Raw genomic sequence first — 21,219 nt, 5'->3', positions numbered from 1 at the left:
GGGAGATAATCATATATAGGGCAGAATATCTTGATCTTTAGAATGTTTTTATACAAGAATAATCCTAAATTTAACATTGGCCTTGAATTAAATGGTATCTGTGGGTGGAGTTAATACACAATAAAATCACTTAGAAAATAAAGCCCATAGAATCTGACCCTATGCCAAAAGGAAAGATTCCTGAGAGATCCCATCTTGCTCACTTACAAAAGCTCCCCTCACTTCTATATCTTTACCAGTGATATTTCACCCCTTCTGGTATACTTAACCTCTGAGACAAGTCCTAAGTATCATTCTGTTTTAGTACCTTGAATTAGTTCTCATATTCTTTCAACATAGACAGGAGCAATCTGACCTTTGTTGGCCAAAACAAAGCGGTGATTGGTGCTGGTGTTCAGCGTCATTTGGTTTTTCAAGAAAATCCATCACTGGATCCTAAACCATTTGCCACATTTGACAAGAGGGAAGGATCTACTCACAATCAGGACATGATCCCGGCCCATGGTGATTACTGTTCGGTTCACGGTGCGAAGCAGCTGGACCATGATCTCTTGAATGTGATGGTAGGTGAAGGCCTGTAACGTAGGCAGAGACATTTGTGTGACAACCAGGACGTTCTGCTAGCACAGTCTTTTAAAGACACAGATATGTGGTCACAAATGGTGATCCCCAACACTATTGCGACCAACACCATCAGGACCATTGTAATTATCATCATCACTCTCATTGTCATCGTTCAAGCCCCATCACTTTGGATTGTGTCCCAGAAATTCCTTAATCACCTTCAATATAAGTTAGCGATGATGGGTTTGGGAATAGGAAGTTTGGATTTAGAATACTAACTCTGACAAAATACTCCACTGGCTAAGTTATGTCCCCTCCCTGGACCTGTGTTTCTTCATCTAACAGAATCTTGCTTGAGAAAAGGATGGACCTTAAAGCAGAGAATTGGTTATACATGCAACAGGAAAGCTGAAGCCTCAACAGCAGGAAGACACTATCACCCATAGGCTGGAGGCACTAATGGAAGAGGCAGCATTATCAGGGACTAGGAAATAGGATGGAAACTGATTATTGTGGGTATTTAGCTAGCAGAAGCAGCATTACCCACAATGCGGTGAAAATCCATGGTAAGTCAGTTTGTAACATCTGTAGTATTCTCACTTTAAGTACAGCAGGTCCCTACATTTTCTACAGGCCTTGCTGATGGTTTCTGTGCTTTTGCTGTGGGCAAGCTAGGTTTTCACATGCATTTATCTGCATCCCCAGATCATGTTATAGCATAGCCTTCAGGCACAGTTTCACCCATGCATCCCTGTGAATGTGGACACCACCAAGAAGAAAGGCCTGAGATCTTAGATTCAGCGTTCTGGGCTTAAATTTCAAGTGTAATGCTTGTCAGCTGTGCAACCTCACTTAGCACCGAACCTTTCCAAGACTTAACTTCCGCATTAATAAAATGTGGGAGATCCTCTCAAGTTTGATGCGTACCTCAATGGGACATGGGTAATTCTGGAAGAAACACACATGTATGATCTCCCAGTAGAAGATTCTGTAGTTTAAAAAAATAGCTGAGGTATAAGCAATTTCTGGATCTTAGGTGCATCATTCAGATGGCTGAGAACCACGACACAACCTAATGTGCATACCTGGAAGTAGAGGCTCAGGCTTGGGAAGGGCTCTGTGTCCCCAGGTCCTAAGGGAGCCTGCTCTAAAGAAGGCGCTAAATAAATGGTAGCTGAGAAGGTGAATAAATGCCCACACTCATTGCTAAGTAGGTGAGAAATCTTTGCTGCATTGCTGCCCTCAACCCAACTGCAGTTTTCTTTCTCAGTGGACCCTATGAAAGGAAATAGATCTGTAGTTGGAGGAGGGCAAGGAAAAGAAAGATGTACTTATTAAAAGTGTCCTCACTTCCTAACATGCTTTCAATAACTATTGGCATCCAGAGATGAGTCGCCCTGAGCTTGCTTTTCCTTTCTGCCTCAGATTCATTTCTTTGGCACTTTGGCCAATTCCCTTCCTCTAGCCTTGTGCAGCGACCAGCAGAACCTCTGCTATGGAAGCTTCTGCCAGGCTGCATATCCCCATATTTCTAAGCTAAAGGCAAATTTTCTCTCTTCTTATTTCTTCAAGCCTTTATGCCGACTTAAAATCTCCTAGTTCTTAAATCATGTAAATATGATAACTACAGTTATAACAGCAATAGCAAACATTTTCAAGTAAAATATACTTCCTTAGTGTCTGGCATCCTGCTAAGCACTCGACCAGTTTTTGCATCAACATAGACAATATTATTACCCCCATTATTCAGATGAGGAAACCAAAGCCCAGAAAAGTCAAGTGACTTGACCTGGGTAATCCAGGTGAAAAAAGATGCAAATTCAGCAATCTGTCTTTAGAGTCTTTTTTTTTCCGAAAGTCACCCAGACAGATGAGAATATGATCATAGATCTCTGGCAGTTACCTCGGGGCCTTATTACTCTCCTTCCATTTATCGAGGTGGATAGACTGTCTTTAACTGGACCAACTTATAAACCCTTCAGTGACTTCTGATTTCTTTTTTTTTTTTTTTTTTAAGAAAATCTTTGCTCCTATGTGTTCATTATCTGGTATCTTTTCTGCATTCCTTTGTAATTTCATCAAATTTATATAATAGTTCCCATTTGATTCAATTTTGTTCCATATTACATCTTTTCCTTTACCAGAAGAGATATTAAAACCCCCCTTTCCTCTTGACCTTTTCTGCCCCTTGCTTCTTTTAAACGACCATTTCTTCTTAGTTCAAAGAGCAGCAATTAGGTTGCCCTGGAAGTTTGGTACTTAAAAGTAAGGAACTGTCAAATTCAATCCACTTCCTTCCAAAAGCTCCTGATGTGGGTGGCTATCTAGCAGAGCATTTCGAGAGCAGACAGACTTGAGTTTGAATCCTAGCTCTGCTAACTTGAGCTGGTTGACCTTGGGCAAATTATTTTTCCTCTCTGATTTTCAATTTCTGCATTTATAAAAGGCAGCAAACACTAGAAATCTTGAGGTTACTGGTTTGAAGAATAAGTTAGAAAATGCGGGTAAAAGCCCTTGATACGAGGGGTCAGCACATAGAAAACCCAGGGTAAGTGGTGGCTGCAATTCATATTTCCCTTGGACTACATCAGAATTCAAGCTGGGCTTGTAGATTCACAGCATGTAGAAGGAAGTGCAGTACAGGGCAATGCATAATATAAACTCTGGGTGATATGGAAATGTCACCCAAAGAATGTATAGCATAAATGCAAATGGAAAACTTTCAAGATGATAAACCTGTGCTAAGCAGTGAAAGTGCAGCCACAAATCACCCACTGTTAATTGCTCCAGTGCCAGGCAAGTGGAGGGAAACCCTAAGAAAGTGTCTTCTGGGCCTGAACTAAATGGTGGCTTGTAATTGAAATGACACAATCAGTCTTCCCACCATGGCTCTGGCAAAGAAATTAATCCATTCAACCTAAACACACTGCCAATTGTAGTGATTTTTTTCTCTTTATAATTATAGGCTATGCTATTTAGAAGGGACTTTAAATGAAACTGCATGCATAAGCCCACTGCATAACACAGTAGGAGGAAAACTCCGGTGGAGAGGGGTAGGGTTAGGTAGGGGTGGGATGGAACCAACTCCTGTCTTCTTGGTTTATACTAAGCCTTAGGTTTTTGGAGAATACAGTTTAAAACCACTGATTTCCTACAGTATTTCCAGAACAGGAAGAGATCATAATACCCATGAAATGATTTTAAGTAATAATACACAGACATTCCATTTCATAACACTGAAAGGTATCCTGCCCTCTTTATTCTTTTTCTTTCAACCCATCTGATAATACTGAGAAGAAAAATATGCCTCTACTGCAAACATGTCTTAATACCTCTCTTCTTCGTGCAAGCCGGGTTTTTAAGAAAGAGGGAAGCCCTCCAGTCATAGCAGGCAGGAGGCAAACAGTATCTTGTTAGAATTTAAAACTGATTGGTTTTCATGGTGTTTTAAAAGTTATTTATATTTACAGTAAATGTTCAGGAAAAAAATATCTAAAGCCTGGAAATAAAGCAAAATGAAGATCACATGATATAACATTTCTGCTGAACCCAATTGAGGGTCCTTTCTCAGAAAATGTAGCTTAGTGTGACTGTCTACAACTGATGAGAAACCAGAATTGTTATAGTCCTGTATGATCAGAGGACTGTATGAGAATACAAAAGGCTAACTTCCAAAAAATAACAAAGTTCAATGTTTGTTTGCCTATTTGCAAAAAACAGCATTTTTACTGCTCTGTACCAAGTTTACTTGGCTTAGACCAAATGACATTTTTACACAAGTACCTCTTCTCCCACGAGAATCTCAAATACTTTTAACCAGCTCATTTGTTGTTCAGCTTGTTCTCTAGTTTATAAGTTAAATAAAACTTTGACATATGTCAGTATTTAGATTTAGAGGATATTTTTAACAATTTGGGAATTCTACTTTTACATAAGGGATGCTGATTACATCAACTATAAATATTTTTATTTATTTTTATGAAACTAACGAATGTATATCATTTTAAAATACATTCTCCAAGGCTCATTTAGAAATACCAACCAAAAATAAAAATAAAAATAACCAGTAGTCCCAGATGCTGCTGTCACCAGTGAATTTTTTTTATACCTTTTCATTATTACGGCAGTTATTTTATATTTATGACCACATTTCCAATACTACACTTGCATGACTCATTAAAAAAATTGTTTTTTACTTAGTGGCATTTTCAATTAACTGTCCTCCATAAAAGACAGCATTTCACTCTTTTCTCCCCAGGTCCCCACCAGGAATATGCATCCCTCCTCCCATTTCTTCTTCCTCCCATACAACTACAGTATAATTTTTGTTTTATCAATACATAGTATTTAAAATATTTTGACTTTGCAAATCCCATTCTTATCCAAGTTGTAAAGTATGACAAATTCCCATCTCTTACACAACTTTTCATTTCCGAATTTGAAAAACTCGGAGATTCCTTTTAATTCTCTGACTAGTTTGTAATACTATCTTATCATGATTCCTAACTGTCTCTTCTTTTATTTCTCAAGGTCCTTTCTGCCTGCTTTGGAACGTCTGCCCGCCTCCTCCTAGTTAACTCTCTTCTATTGCTCTTGTGCACCCCTCTTCCAGGTCAAAGCTCTTCCTTAGTTCTTTCACCCACGAATGTAAGTTCTCGTTTCAGTGTGGGCCACACTAAAGCTGACTGCTGACCCCGAGCATGTGAGTAGATGCTCTCATTGCCTGTGAGCTTCACTATAGGACAATGTGTTGGGGACTTCTACCTGGAAAGATTCAAATATCAATATAGTGCTAGCCTTTCTTCTCAGGGTGCTTGGAGCCCACAGATAAGAATGCTCTGATCCCCTCCCTTAGAGTGAAGTCCCAGCAGTCAGTGCTCTAGATGCTGAGTGAGGAACATGCTGGAGGTTATGGCCCCATGATGCAGATTAGGATTGGACCATGGTTCTGAGTTATGGTCTCTTTGCCTGCAATGCTATGCTCTGTCTCTGAGGACAGACATCTTCTACTTTATATTCTCTACAAAAGAATCCTCCCGTGACTCAGCTGTGTGTAGTTTGACTGCTTCTTCAACTGACTTTCAACTGACTGTCCTTATTTGAGATTCCTCAGAGACATCAGATCCTACCATTTACTAACACTTGTGGAAAATCTTACTTTAGACTGAATGGGCTCTCCGCTGCTTCCATTCCTGGCTTATGAATCACTTTTCTTAGTTCTGCTAAGTCATTTATTAATTTTCCATATGGTTTCTGCCTCTCTCTTCTTTTTCATAAATCCCTTTGCTTTTTTCCCAGTAGGTTTTCAAGAAGAAGCAAACATGTGCCTACGTGTACCATCTTTATAGGAAATTCTTTTCAAATTTTTCATGTTTAAATATTTATGAATTGATTCAATTAAAATATTAAAAGCGTGTAAAAATGATAAATAATAAAAAAGCAATTATGTTATGCAAGCGTCTAAGGTTTTGAAGAGTATTGCATTGCTGCAACCCCAAATTTTACAAAAAGAAAAAAATTTAAGGAAAAGATTTGCACAAGGTCAACTCATCCATGGCATTCTGCTTGTGGGTAATGGCACCAAAGCTAGAATAAAAACCCAGTTTTGGGTTTGGAGGTGTAGCTCAGTTGTAGAGTGGTTTGCCCAGCATGTGTGAGACCCTGGTTTCAATCCCCAGTACTGCAAAGAAGGAAAAAAATGGAAAGGAAAAAGAAATTGCCCGCTCTGCTGAGCAACATGAGAAGGACTGCTTTCCATGCTCCAGTACCCGGGTAGCCTTGACCTTGGGTTCACACCAAGGATGGTCTCACCTCATCTGCCTGCTTTGTCATTAGGCCTTTTTAGCACTAAGATAAAGGCCACAAATTCACGGGTACAGCATTAAATCTAGGGGCCTATTTTTTTTTAAACAAAAGAGAACTAGTTCATTTTCTGACCATGAACATAGCTACAATCTATGGCCACTACTGTTTTTCCTTGCTTCATATTCCTACATAAGGCATTTTCAATTCCTGTCTTATCTTGAAGGCACCAAAAACACTCATCTGGAAAGAAAGTGTCTAAGCAAATAGTAATGGTTATCATCTAAAGCATCTAAGTCATACTCTCTTCTTTTGGCCCCTAGAGATAATATGATTTTTTTCATGAGATAACCTTTTTTCTGAGTTTAGCGATCACTATTTCCTACAGTTTGAACTACTTTTTGTCATAAAATACTTTACTGGATGTTATATTTTTATCTAAATTATCCTCCATTGCTAGGTATTGTGACACATTTCTGTAAACCCAGTACTCAGGAGGCAGAGGCAGGAGGATCACACAAGTTTCAGGCCAGCTTGAACTATATAGTGAGACTACTTTGATAAAATATCTCCCAAAAACCAGGTGTTGGGGGCTTGGTTGCCAGGTGTTGAACTTTTGGAAGGTGAGTGGACCATGAGGGCTCTAATTTTGTAAATGAATCAATAAACTTATGGATTCAGAATTTGATGGCATTATTGGTAAGTGATGGAATATTGCAAGGCAATAAAATGTGGGAAGGTAATGGACTCTTGGGAGGTAATGGACTTTTGGGGGGTAGGACCTAGTTGAAGGGAATGAGTCATAGGGGAACCTTGGGAGCTGTATTTTTGTCCCCAGATGCTTCCTCTTGGCTCTTTGTTCTTTCCATCCTCCCTGCTTCCTGGCCGTCATGAAATGAGCAGCTTTTCTCTACCACACCCTTCTACCATGGTGCTTCTGCCTTACTTGAAGCCTAAAAGCAATGGAGCTAGGCTACCATGGACTTAAACCTCTGGAATGTGAAGCCCTCCTTTAAGTTGTAATCCTCAGGTATATGCCACAGCAATGGAAAGCTGAGGAACATACCAGGGCAGCTCCTGACTGTACAAGGCCAGTCAGAAAGGCAGCAGGGACAGAGGTGTCCAGTGAAGCAAGAATCAGATCAGGGGTCAGGGAAGTTCAGGGTGAGGGTTGCCATACCACGTTAGCTCTGCCTTTCCTACCACGTGGTTCCAAGATAGGACTTCTCGTGTCCCTGAGCATCCTGACTTTGCATTAGCCCTTTCTGGAAGGGGAGAGTTGGACTTGGTGGCAAAAGACGTGATATGTAGGAGAAGTTCTATGTGAGTTCTAATCCTACACCGTTGGAAGCACACAAGTTTTGAAGTCTTATCTGCCTAGAACAGAGCATATAGATTTGACATCTGGTAATCTCACTTAACTGTTGATAAAACCCCACTGGACTCTCAAATGGGTGAAATGTGAGGATTGGAATGGTTTAGAAACATGCCCTGGAATGATCCGTGCATAGGAGGACAAGCCTAAGCCAAAGCTCAATTCTGCCTATTTCTGGACTCTTTCCATGCTGCGAAGTGTTGCGCTACTGGAAGGGGTGTGTGGCACACTTAGCTCTCCATAGCTTACCTGGAAACTGTTTGCAGTGCGAAGAAAAGAGCTCTGCAAAAAGAGTCTCCCCTTGCACAGAGACTATGGTGATGCCTTTAACTATGTTCTTTCCTTGTCACTGACCTAGACTAATCTTGGCTCTTTGCACCTCAATTTTCTCAACTGAATACTGGACTCATGATGTTACCCAGAAAATGAGAACTGTGTTGAAAAGCCATGTCTAGTTCCAACATGGATAACTAATATATTTTAAGTGTTTAGTCTGTGGCATACTCTTTTGATATTTCACATGTGTTACTTGAGCAATCTACCAAACTCAGTGGTGCAATTATTTCTGTTCATATAATAACAAGGATGTAGGCATCCTGCAAGCACTAAGAAATGCAAGAACTGCGCCAGGTTTGGTGGTGCACGCCTGTAATCCCAGCACTCGGCAGGCTGAGGCAGGAGGATCACTGTGAGTTTGAGACCAGCCTGGGCTACATAGTGAGTTCCAGGCCAGTCTCAACTATAGTTAGGCAGTGAGACCCTGTCTCCAAATAAAGAAGTGCAAGAACTGTTTTCATTATCTCTGATTTGTAGATGAGGAAACTGAAGCTCTGGATATGGTTACATGTCATACAAATGCTCATCCAAGTTCCAATCCAGGCCTCCCTAGTCCAGTCCAGGTTTGTAACTGCCACTGCTACCATCACCCATAAAGTGATGTGGAAACTCTTTGTACATGGTAAACATTCCACATATCTGTCCAAAGAACATGGTGAGAGAAACATTTGTGCTCATAGCTGTTAACAGAAATATTATATCATTTATCATGTCTAGATATAGCAAGCAAATGTCCCCAAATCAGGAATCCTGTTATATACATACATTAATGTAAGTTAATACATGTTAATTCACCCAATGGAATAGAAGAGATGAGTAGATCTTGGCTTGGAAAGAGATTTCTAACGTACTCAGTGAGCTAATATAGAGCATAGTTTATAATACCATTTCTTGAAAAATAATTTTCTATATCCAAAAAGCCTAAGAAAATAGATGACAAACTATTCACGAGTGGGGGAAAGAGGGAGAGGTGTGACGTTAAAGTGCTAATTTTTACTTGCTATGGTTTGATGGAAATTTTTATAATAATTGTGTGTGACAATAAAGAAACTAGAACAATTTTCCAATTAGAAAGTAATAAAAGTGAGTCTGCAATGCTAAGGAATTGTGTTCATAGGAGACTGCACTCATTGCAGGGACTGTGGGCTGCGGGGTCACTCTGGGTATAGGGATGATACAATGCCAAGGACACGGGGCTCCTCCATTCCTGCCCTGATACCCCCTACCCCAGCCATGCTGGAGCAGCAGATGCTCACAGGCAAGTCAATCACTGTTAGGTCATGGAACTGACAGAAAACCACAAGAAAATAACGCGAGTTAATACTTTTTAAAAGCACAACTATGAAATGTTTCATTCTATTTACCAAATGCTTTTAACTCCCATTTCCTGACAGATGAAAAAAAAGTACTTTAATCAACTAAGGAGGGGGGAAGAAACATAATCATCACCCCCAACAACAGAAATCTCATTGTGCTTAGAGAAAAACATTTTTGCTGTTACGCAACTCCTGTATGTTGTTTTGCGAGGGCTTTTATTAAAATATAATGGAACCTCCAACTTGTATCCTAGAGCAGAAAAAATTGAGCCTCCCAAAGTTTGTAAGTCTGACATTTTAATGCGGTGAATGACAACTGGTTGGAACCAATTCTGATTTAATAATGTAGCTTTGGGGTATGTTCTTCAAAATATGAGTCAGTTATGGGGATTACATTAAAAGATATGGATAAAGAACATGACTATTTGTTAAATTCTTACCATCTTATAAATTTTGAAACTCATTCATGTCCTGGATGGCTTTCATGTCCTCCATTCTCCAACTTCCCAACAAGCCTCCTCCTCTCTCCAGGACTATCCAACCTGCTCCCTCCTCCTCCGCTGACAATCTAGAGTTCCCCTGTTTCCTTTATTTCCTTTTGCTGTATATCTCTGCTTTATCATCAGATTTCATCTCCAATCCCAGGATGGTTTCAGTCATAGGCAGAGGTAAGTGTACCTATAGGGACCAGAATGTTTTCTCTCTCACCCCAAATATACCCTTAAGTCTTTACTAATAAATACTTGAGATTCCACATTCAGGATTTTATTCTCTGACTTAAGGCAATCTGGAATGAGAACAATAACATATCACACTGTAAGTTCCTCCAAGGTGGGAAGTTACAATATAACCAGCCCCCTCCCACTGCTGAACAAGTAGATTGTGAATCATTAGTGAGCTTCTTGAACCAGGGATTCTGTATTTTATGTTTAGTACCTAGTATGAGTAGCTGACACAGTCTAAGCAATCGCTAAAGTTTTATCAAGTGGATGTACACCTCTATTAATTGATTGATTGATTAGGAAAGCTAGAACTAGTAGGAAATGAATGGTAACTGTTTTAAAGAATAAGGAAGCATTCTCAGATGAGAGAGTGGAACCAGAATGGAAAATTTGGAAGTTTCAGGGCATGGAGCTCCTTGTTTGTACTGAGAATACAGTTTGATCTAGAATGAAAGACTAAAGCATTCATAGTCAGAAAAAAGAAAGAAACCAAAAACATATGCAATCTTCTACCCTACATCCTACAGTTAAAATACCACTAATCTTTCCACCATCCTCCAGAGAGAGCACATAGACAAAATTAGACAACTCATTCAGCTACAACAGATGTAGTTTCCTCAGCAGGCTCTCTGCATATCAAAACTCTACCGTCCTCATGTTTTAAAACGGACTCTTCCTACAAATCTCTTCCAAGTTAGGCAGATATAAAACCAAGCCTGGAGATATCAAACATCCCAGTATCCTGTGCCAGAATTTGGCTGCTCTCACTAACTATTCCACTTAGGGATTGATTACATGAGAAACTTGAGAAAACTTACCAGCTACAAGAGTCTTTAAAATCCTACCCTTGAACTTGTTTTCCTTTGCTAGGAAAGGATGGAATTATGTCAATCCCAAGGGCAAGAGAATTGGCCAGGAAAGGCCAATAAATCTGAGGAATGAATGTGTACCCTCTGATCCACATGTGCAGTTACCACATCAAGGTTGTTTCTTCAGTTCAGATTGGCTATAATTAAAGCCCTCCCCAGAAAGCCATCTTTATGAAGAAGGAATGTGTGCCCTTCTCCATGGTGCTGAAAATTGCTGTTTTCTAGCACAAGGGCATTTCTCATTTTGAGAATTTCTGTCTCTCTCTCTCCCTTCCCCCCTCCCTCTCTCCTCTCCTCTTTTCCTCTTCTTTCCTTTCTTTCCTTCCTGATGTCACAGAATGTATTTCCATTTTAATGTCAGTATAGCATATACTATTTTTTCACTGTTTCCTTATTGTAATCAATAATATCTATGTATCTTCAAAGTTCTGTCACATTTCTAATGTTATCACCATTTCCAGTTAACCCATCCTGAAAAGTCTAGACTGGGCAGTTCCACTTCTCTCCCTGCTTCTGTCGGATCAACAATACACCTACAATAAATTTGGAAAAGGCAGAAGTAGTTTATTTTTCCTGATCAAAATCTTCAGATGTGATCTACAGCTTCTAGAGATTTTTCTGGATAAAAAGACAATGGCTTTCATCATCTGTATCAAAAGAAGATTACTCCATTTCCCAGTCACTAGAATATATTAACTCTCCCCTTTAGTCTATGGCCCTGATCCTTCCCTGACCAGTTCTGAGAAAGGCTTTCCTGAGTGTTCAGCCACTTCATATTTTCATACAGTGACTGTTCAGCCAAGTTGGTTAAGGTAATCAGTTTATCTTGTACCAAACTTGTGTGCTCAGTCCTGGAAGTACATTAAGGGTTTCTTTCAATGAATATCTACCTCTGAAAGGAGCCACCTGCTCCCTGGGTTCTGAGGTCTGGGGTGAATTTGGCCCTTTGGAATTGCCTAAACAGCAAGCTACTGAGCTTTGCCAAGGCCCTTCTCTACCAAAAGTAAAATAGCCAGGATAATATTTGTTACAGTTCATTATTTCAAAAGCATTCCACATCAGCCATCCACATGGCTGCACTTTTAGAATTATCTGAGAATTTAAATATATATTAATATAATCACATATAAAACCCATACCAGACTAATTCTAAATCACCTGAGGGGAGGGGAGCAGGAGTTGAGAATTGAGCATTGTTATCTTTTCAAATTGAGCATTATTATCTCTCCAAATAAATCCCAGTATGTAACCAGGTTGGCTTACTCTGTCCTATGTTCTATCCTGCATTCCAGAGATTCAGAGACAGAGAAAATCCAGTGTGTAGGTCATAGTGTGCAGAAATGTATGGCTGTGGAAGAACATACCTTGAGGAAAGGGCCATGGCAGTGGTGTCACAGGGTGCTAAGGAAACATAGGAATGAGATTTAAAATCCAGTCTAGGGGGATCTGGTAAGAAGTCCCAAGAGAGTTGTTGTCAGAAGGAGCTGGGAAAAATATGTTTCTGGTTAACTCTCTGCATAAATTAGTAAAACTTTATAATAAGAGAGTTTTCTACATGAACAGTACAAGGTAAGAGAAGATTAACCTTTACATGTTCTTCCTACCAATGTCTTTCCCTGGGCTAGGTCTTACAGTGGGTCAGACCAACCATTCTTGGCTTTGGATCCATTCCCTAAAACTCTAATCTTCCCATAATCCCAGTGTCTTCATGAAGTAAATCTCAATACACCTTTACTTTATGCTGTAGGCAGCTCCTTGAAGGAGCTCAGTCCTTTGGGTCTTGTGAGCTTTTGTATTTCCCTGACTTTGCTCCAACCTATCTTGGTCAGCTCATCCTCCCCATAATGAATAGAGAGACAGAAATGATGAAAGCATGCTTTACATGTCCAAGATGTACTTCCTCTCCTAATCAACTGCCATTTTCCTGCTTATCAGTCAAAAACTCAATTCAGTTATCACCTTGGGAAATCTCTCCTGACTCAACCACTCCAAATCCCCACCTAACTGCAGAGTTGTTGTTCTTCTCTTTGATTACCTAAAAACATTTGTTCATTTCTCTTGTAAATAGGGGACCACATCTTTCAATTTTCAAACTCCAAATACAGCATAATCATGACACGAAACACCAAGGATAAATATGTGAAATGCATGTTTCAGTGGATGGATGGAAAGTTGAACAGATACATGGAAGGATGAATGGATAAGTGAGTAATATTGCCTAAGTTGATTTTATATCTTAACAACTCAGATTTTGATACAAAATAATAGATGTACTAGATCATCTATTCTCAAAAATTAAAGATACTAGCAACTTCAATCCTTTTTTTCCTTAATTGCACCACCTTCTTTTTTTCCCTTCTATGAACTAACCATGAGGATATGGCATTGTGACTTGTTTTCCAGGATAGATTTCAAGCAGATACATAATTTGTCTTTTGGGGAGTACACTTGGAAGATTATAACAACTCCAACCTTTACTAAATTATATAATTCCTTGCCTCTGGATATGAAAGCATTCCCTTCTATTCCCTAAAGATGGGCTCTATTCATAAGAAAAAAACAGTCCACTTTCAGAGGTTGACTTTCAGGCTCTGCTCCTTGGACTTCCAGTGACTCTTCCTGATTTCCTTTGAGGAATATCTTCCCATTATTACCTACTCACAGTGACACTTGCCAAGCCAGGGACAGACATTAATGATACCAGCACTGCTTGCAATTTAAATTTCTGCTCCCTCACAAAAAATGTGTAGAATACACTTGTAATATCAAACAAAATCAACTGTCTCTTTATTTAGATTATACTGCTAAAGTATTCAGAGTCTTCTTTAAAAGCATCCATTATTTATTGTACGAGCATTACCAGAAACAAAAATGAAATAATATACCCATAATCCCAGCATGACAGCATATCTAACATCTCATTTTTCTATGATGAGATCACATCCTTATGCATACAGAATCTCTATGCAGCATGCACACCTCTGTGTCTGCTTTTTCCAGTTAATATGCCAGAAGTATTTTTATTAACATACTCTATGGTGGCCAAGGGATGCCTCAGTTTTTATTAATCCTTTGACAAAGTGTGTAGGGGAAAGATTTAGATTTACACAGATTTAATTCTTGTCACTAACTTGCTCTCAGACCTGAAACCATTTAACTCCTATAAACCTCAGTTTTCTTACCAGGAACAAGGAGATGATAACATCTTTCTCACCGGGTGGTGGTAAAAACTAATCATCCTCTGTATGTGAAGTGGTTGGCACAGTGTTTGGCATATAGCAGGCATTCGTTAACAAGTGGCTCATGAGTGACATTGTATTAATATTTTTTAAACATGGATCTACCATGAGTTAGAATTTAACACATAAGAATAACTAAGATAAAAGAGAAAATTGAATTCAGATAAATTCTACCATGAGAATCCACAACAGCACACTGAGTACTTACAGTCCACCTGAAGTCAGCATATATACAGGAAACTGGAAATAACTGAAATCCCTCATCACTCTTTGATAGACATGTTTGAGCGATCTGCCTTAGACTACAGAGACTGTTAGAATTAAACCCAGAAATACAACCAATATGTTCCTAATAGCTGCTATAAGACTGACGCCAAATGTCATCTTCCAGGTCACCATAATGTGACAACTCCACCACAATGGCACACACATGTAACATCAATGAACTAAGCAAATACCTTTTTGAGAGGTTACGCTGGGGCAAGAGGGAAGGAAAGAAGAAACATCTTAAATATCACATTCCGTAATTTCATGACTATGATTAATAAAATATTATGGAGGGGTAAGCTGAGACTCAGGTCATGAGATTTCCCCAAGACCACACAGCTAGTCTGGGGTGACATTAGGATTTAAGATCATATCTACATGTCTCCATGGTTCATAATCTTTAAACTAGAATTGAACTTGGTCCAAACCAAAACATATTTATTGACTGCTTAATACACACCAGGCACGATGTTAGGGTATGGCAGTCAACAAGACAGATGTTATCTTTGTGCTCCTGGGACTTACTGTCTATTGAGAATACAAATATTGTAAAGGCCAGCTAAGCATGATGTCACATATAGTAGAGTACATACAGTATCAGTAAACTTCTTAGGCAATGAGGAGAAAATGGGAGTCTCTAAACTCAGCCCCACATTTCAACTATGCTGTAGGTGGAGCATGCTCACACAGGCTGGCCCGTATATATGACCATCCTGGTGTATTATTCCCATGTGTGGTGCACGCTGACTTCTAAACTGACGTATCAGTAACTTTGGGAGCACCATATTACTCAAGGTGGTGACTTGCTTTTTACACGATGTTTTAATTCAATAGCAGTAGATTTACCTTTCTCATCAGATTCTGCTGAGCATAAAATATAAAATTAGTGTCAGCACATCTCTCTAGAAAGTAAACTAATTGAAGATAGGAGGATCAATCAAACCACAGGGATTAATTATTGAGTGTCTGCTCAGAATTCAGTGCTGTGCCCAGGAAGTATAGAAATATAGAGGAAACGTAAAAGTGGATAAGCCTTATCCTTGGGAAGTTTGAAAACCAGATATAGGACCCCTAGCACTTTTCCATAGATGAAAGCCTGTCAAATTCCCAAGTGGAAGGATGAGTACATGTCTGTGGAAAGAGACAGATGAGTCAGAGATAAGAGAAATTGATCCAGGCTACAAGAGAGGTTTAAATACTCAGGAAAAAAAAAAATTTATCATAGTAGTGCTATGAGTGTTAACCACAGTTAGAAGCATAAGACAAGGAAATAATGAAAAGACCACTGAAGTTGAGGATTAGAATTGGAAAGTGCTGAGAAGTTCTCTGGATGGATTTTGGGTAAGAGAGAAGCTTGTCTTAGTCATCTTTGCATGCCCAATGCCTAGCATGCTGCCTGCCAAACAGTAGATGTTTAGTGAAGTTATGCAATAGAAAGATACGACCTTAACTGAAAAGCAAAATAACAAAAAAGTGCCAGTATTATCGCAGCACTTACCAGAAAAGTCTAACCTGACAAGTACAAATGTAAAACTGTTCATAATTAAGTGCTAAATTCTATGGTGAAACCCAAAGTTGTCAGAATGCAGCAGAGAAGGTGATTAAGACAGGGCTGAAAGAGCTGGGAGTGTTTAATGGGAGGGGAAATTGGGATGGGTCTGTCAGAAAAGGGAAGGTCTGGCTTCACAATGCAGATGTCTATAGAAATAGGGCAGGTAACATAAAAGGCTAAATCCACAGATATTAATTACTGAGTGCTCAGAATTCAGCACTATGCCCAGGCACTGTACAAATACAGGAAAAAAAATGTAAAATTTGAAACAGCTCTATCCTTAAAAAGGCTGAAAACCAGATTTGAATACCTATAGATATGACACCTAGAATATAAGAGAAATTAATAGGACTGTTGTCTTTGTTAAATAATTTTGCAAGCAAACAAAATATTTCTTTGGGCTAGATCTGGCTGTGAACCACCAGTTGGAGGCCTTCAGGACAGGCAAAAGGAGAAAAAGAGTGCCTTCCAGGGTAAATGAAGAAGAAAGAAGAAAATTTAGTCAAGCTGGTGGGAGAGAGGGAGAGACTGGCCTTGCTGGAACGCAAAATGCCAGGTGAAAACAATAGGGAAGATGGTTTCAGAGAAAAGCCATCCAATCTTGCATACAAGGTATAAGAAATGGTAAGAGTCAAACACAAATCTAGAGTGCCAAGTTGCTCAGAGAAACTGTTCTGAAATTAAACTGCTTAGTTTTCCAATCTGGGCTGCTAAATCAATCACGTTTATCTTTAAAACAAACATTACCTAATATCTCCCCAAGGAAATATGCATTCTGGAACACTCGGGACTGTCTGCTGGTAGCTTGGTTGCAACCCCCAGATCGTATGTGACAGCTAAGGCCCTAAAGACAGAGTTGTGGCTCAACAGCATCCTTCAAAACAGAGCACCTCCTTCCTTGTTTAACACATTTCACTTAAGGATTTACGTTTACACCAGTTGAGCAAATCAAAGTTATAGTTCCCTCAGTAACTGTAACCTGGACTAAATGCAGATATATATTTCTGCTGCTGAGCTTGCTTTTAACTCATGCCTCCCAACTGTGAAGGGAGATTTAATTCAAACATTATGCAAAAAAAGAAATGCTTTCTAGAAAGCAAATGGCTGGCCCACTGAAGGTTTAGAGTGTAAATTGATGTTCTTTTCAACTAATGCTTTTACAGAAGAGTTCCCTGCAGACAGCAGTCTTCCACAGAACCCTCCCTACTGTTGGGGAAAAACAGAAGGGATCTTCTGTGCTACTCCTGCAAGGTTCTACCTTAACTGCCAAGTCAGAGCCAGCTTGGTTATTGCAGGCGAAAAGCATTAATGACAGGGACTTTGCAGGGCCTGCACTGGGGTGTGGGAGTAAGACAAGAGACACTTCCTAGAGCTAAAAAATTGAAGCAGGTACCTGAAAAACATCAATAATCAAGATCAAATTTAGCACAGCATTTTTTTAAAAATAAAATCTAACCAAAAACTGTGCATCCTGAACAAAATATCAAAATATTGCTATTTTTAAATGTTGTGTTAAAATATTTGATCTTGATTAGTGAATTGCTAGTGTCCACTTATGCTCCGCCCTCATCCCCAGGCAAAGGTCCAACTTGCATGTCCCTGTCCTGGCTCTGCCAGGCAAACAAGAAGGTATGAGATTGAGAACAGGAAGGAGCAAGTGTGGAGGGGTCATTGCAGACTTGACTGCAGGCAAACTCCTTTGAGCTTTGGTCAAGGCACTGCTGAAGAGCACTTCAAGAAGTGTTGAGAGTTGGTGCTGATGGAATCAAACATGTTGGATTATTAACTTTACTGGGAGCAGTTCTAGCCAACTTTCTACAAAAGCTGTCTTCTATTTGAAGTGGATCCTTTGAGAATAAATGACTTTGGCAAAGCCAAATCACCCAGTTTACAAACCTTCCAGGCAAAGATCAGATGACAGTCAAGCTCCACACCCTGATCTAAGAATTACTGCATGGACAGGGCCATCCAATAGCCCAGGAGAAGTGTGGCATACTGTGAGCTCCTTGAGACAGCAATGTACGGTCCTTCTTATTGTCCCTCCCGGGTAAGTGCTCACTAAGAGTTGGCTTAGCCAGAAATTACCCAACTGTTGAGGGGTAAGAAGTTTCATTGGCCTCTAGATGGATAGGGGCAATTAATAGGAATTTTGCAAGAGAAATCCTCCAGTGAGGTTTGTCCTTAGTTTATAGATGCTGTTGTTGTTTTAACTAATAAAACAAAAGCAAAGCAAATCCTTTCTCTATTAGCATGCCCTTTCCCTGGGACATGTGTACTTTGAGGAAGTACTCACTCATTTATATACTCTTACAACAAGCTCTGAAAAGTTTTTTTTTTTTTAATAGGGCTGTACTTACAGCAAAGTTACAAAAATAGTACAGAGAATTCCTACATACCCTTTATCCAGTGTCTTCTAATAGGAAGATTTGCATAAACAAAATACAATGATCAAGCCAGAGATTTCATGAGTACAGTCCTATTAACAATGCTATGGGCTTTATTCTAATTTTGTCAATTAGATTTCTATTGCTCATTTTCTAATCCATGAGCCAATTTAAGATCTGACACTGAATGAATATTTCCTAAGGCCACTTTAATCTGTGACAATGTCTCAGTTTCCTCCTCTTCCATGGCTCTGACTTTTAAAAACATCATTCTGTCATTTATACTCCTCAATTTGGGCTTTTTACTCTCCTAATTAGACTGAATGTGTGGATTTGGGGCAAGATTCCCCACCAACATGATGTACCTTCTGTCTGTATCAAGGGAGAGATGTGGGTGACGCTGATGTTTCCCTCCATTGATCACCTTTTCTTCACTTGGTTAATGCCAAATATTAGTTTATGTTACATATTTTTGGTTTTCATACACAGTTCATGGCTCATAACTCTGGCCCCAAAGCAGCCCATGACAACTAAGAATTTCTGTTCTCCAAGCCAAGTCTTAGAAACTCTGATCTTTTCTTAGAGCTGGCCCTAAAGAAATCTCTGACTTGGGCTGGGGGTTTAGCTCAGCGGTTTGGTGGCCTGCCTTGTGAGCGCAAAGACCCAAGTTCAATCCCCGGTACCAAAAAAAAAAAAACATCTCTGACTTATCTTGTCTGATAGATGAGACACTCATTCCAGAAAGGGTTCTGTCCTAGTTCCTCAAACTAGGAATGCTGAAGAATCTGAAGAGGTAGGCTTTGCTGGGCTTCCCCACCCTAGCTGGTAGCAATTACACCTATGCAATGAAGTGTCCTCAAAACCTCCAAAGTGCAAGGTTCACTCAGATAGTTTCCAGATACTTGAGCATGTGGAGGTTCCTGGAGAGTGTAGCCAGGGCACAGGCACTCCATGTCCCAATTCCCATATTTTGTCCTATGTATCCGTTCATCTCCATGCATTATGATATGCTTTACAATAAACCACTAAACATTGTGAGTCCCTGAGTCCCATGAGCTGCTCTAATTAAGGAAGCCTAAGGAGGGAGTTGTGGGAAGCTTGTCAGTTACAAGCTGGTCAGTTACAAGCATAGGTTAAAAAATTAAAAATTTTTAAAAAAGAAAGAAAAAAAAACTCTGGGCTTGCAAATGGCATCTGAACTTGGGCCAAGTCAGGGATGAACCCTTAACCCATGGGATTTAATGCAATCCCCAGCTATGGTGGGTAATGTAAGAAATGAATTGAATTAGACCCAGCTGGTGTCTGCTGAACTGACTGCTTGATTATTGTGTGGGGAGCCCCCATCTGTTGCCAGAAGTGACCTGTGTCATTGCAAGAATACAACAGCAGAAAATGAGTTAGTTTGTTATTGTGTTTCCTACTGAGATACGACAAATGTAACTGCAAACCTTACAGATGTCAGGGGTGCCAAGTTCATGTCCCCTGAAATCAAAGAATGAATTCCAAGGGACAACAGAGGTTAAAAGTGGGAAAGTTTTTTTGAGCAATAGCTCCCAAGAGGCAGGAGGGGGCCTGAGTAGTTGCCCCTGATGCCCTTTCCCAGGGGTGATTTATACAGCAAAGTCACAGTGTGGGTACAACGTGGGTCAAACTATAATCAGCCTGTAGATTACAAGTATAGCCACTTAGCTAAAATTGATCCAACTGGGAAGCAGGTTCCAATAGCAAGGGTACATGGAAAGAACAAAGGCATTTTGGGGGAAGGGATGGGTCTAGGTGCTCTGGTTCAGATGCACCCACCAGGGCAACTGATGCCTGGCTGGACTTCCTAGACCAGGTGGTCCTAATTATAGTATAATTCCAAGTTACTATTTAACCCTTGAGGAGGCATGTAGACCTAGGTGATGCATCTTTATCTTGAGGCCTGGTCTTCAGATGTGCCTGCAGTCACAATTCTGACATCTTTATTTTTTCTGCCCTCTTCTCTGAGAGTCCAGTCTCTCTCTGACTGTATATTCATTTCTATCTAACTTAGCTGTCTATATCACTCTACCGGGTTTCCCCACCATTAACTCCCTATCTTTCCCTAAGTCACTAATGAGTGGGTACTTTGGAAAGATACTTTGAGACTATATATCTGTTTTTCATCATACTGTCACTCATTACTATAGTACCCATAGATGTTCTTTCTGGTGACAATGAATAATCTTGTGTTTGTCTAATCACAATCAACTCTTAGTAATTCTTAAATCACTTTAAGGATAACACCTACTGAAGTGAAACATAATAACCTCCCTGTAAAACCTACCTTTCCTACGTCTGTGGAATCAACATCTGTATGAGGTGTAGTAAGCCACAGGCCCTAATTTATCATCCCCACCCTGCCTTACCAACCCTACCCCAACGTATCACCCCACCCCACACCTGCTGCAGGACTCAGGGTTCCATCTTGCACTGGCAGAAGACCTCAGAGTCTTCAATAAAATCAAGGAAGAAGCCATTGCTGAACAGTAAGAACTGTTGTGAGAAATGGACTCTCTAGCCTTGTTTGCATGCTTAGTTTGTCTCACTAAAATCAATAAATCCCTGGAGCTTAGTTTCTTCAACCAGTCCCATGAAAGCCTAAAGGTGACAGCAGATTTAAAGTCACTGGGGACAAGAGAAGCACAAAGGCAGTTTTGCTGGGCTTCTGGATCTTTCTTATTTGGGGCAATTCCTTTGAGTCTTCAGCACTAGTCTGCCAGTAGACCTCTGTCAATTGGCTCTCCAGAAAGAAATATATATATATATATA

The 21,219-nt window shown here is 39.9% G+C and overlaps 1 protein-coding gene across 3 annotated transcripts in view; it reads right to left on the bottom strand.

Annotated features, from left to right (window-relative positions):
• Dock2 (dedicator of cytokinesis 2) overlaps positions 1 to 21,219 on the bottom strand; it is a 418,217-nt gene that overhangs the window by 219,922 nt on the left and 177,076 nt on the right. For all 3 annotated transcript variants that reach the window (XM_010622200.2, XM_033761620.1, XM_033761619.1), the window contains one exon: positions 480 to 575. In XM_010622200.2, coding sequence (XP_010620502.1) covers positions 480 to 575 — 96 coding nt within the window. The remainder of the gene's footprint in view (positions 1 to 479; positions 576 to 21,219) is intronic.

This window comes from Fukomys damarensis, unplaced genomic scaffold (genome assembly GCF_012274545.1).
Source record: "Fukomys damarensis isolate Sample0158 unplaced genomic scaffold, DMR_v1.0_HiC HiC_scaffold_9, whole genome shotgun sequence".
In the NCBI taxonomy this organism is placed as follows: Eukaryota; Metazoa; Chordata; class Mammalia; order Rodentia; family Bathyergidae; genus Fukomys; species Fukomys damarensis.
Note: the sequence above shows the minus strand (reverse complement) of the source record. Positions and strands in the feature narration are given on the sequence as shown.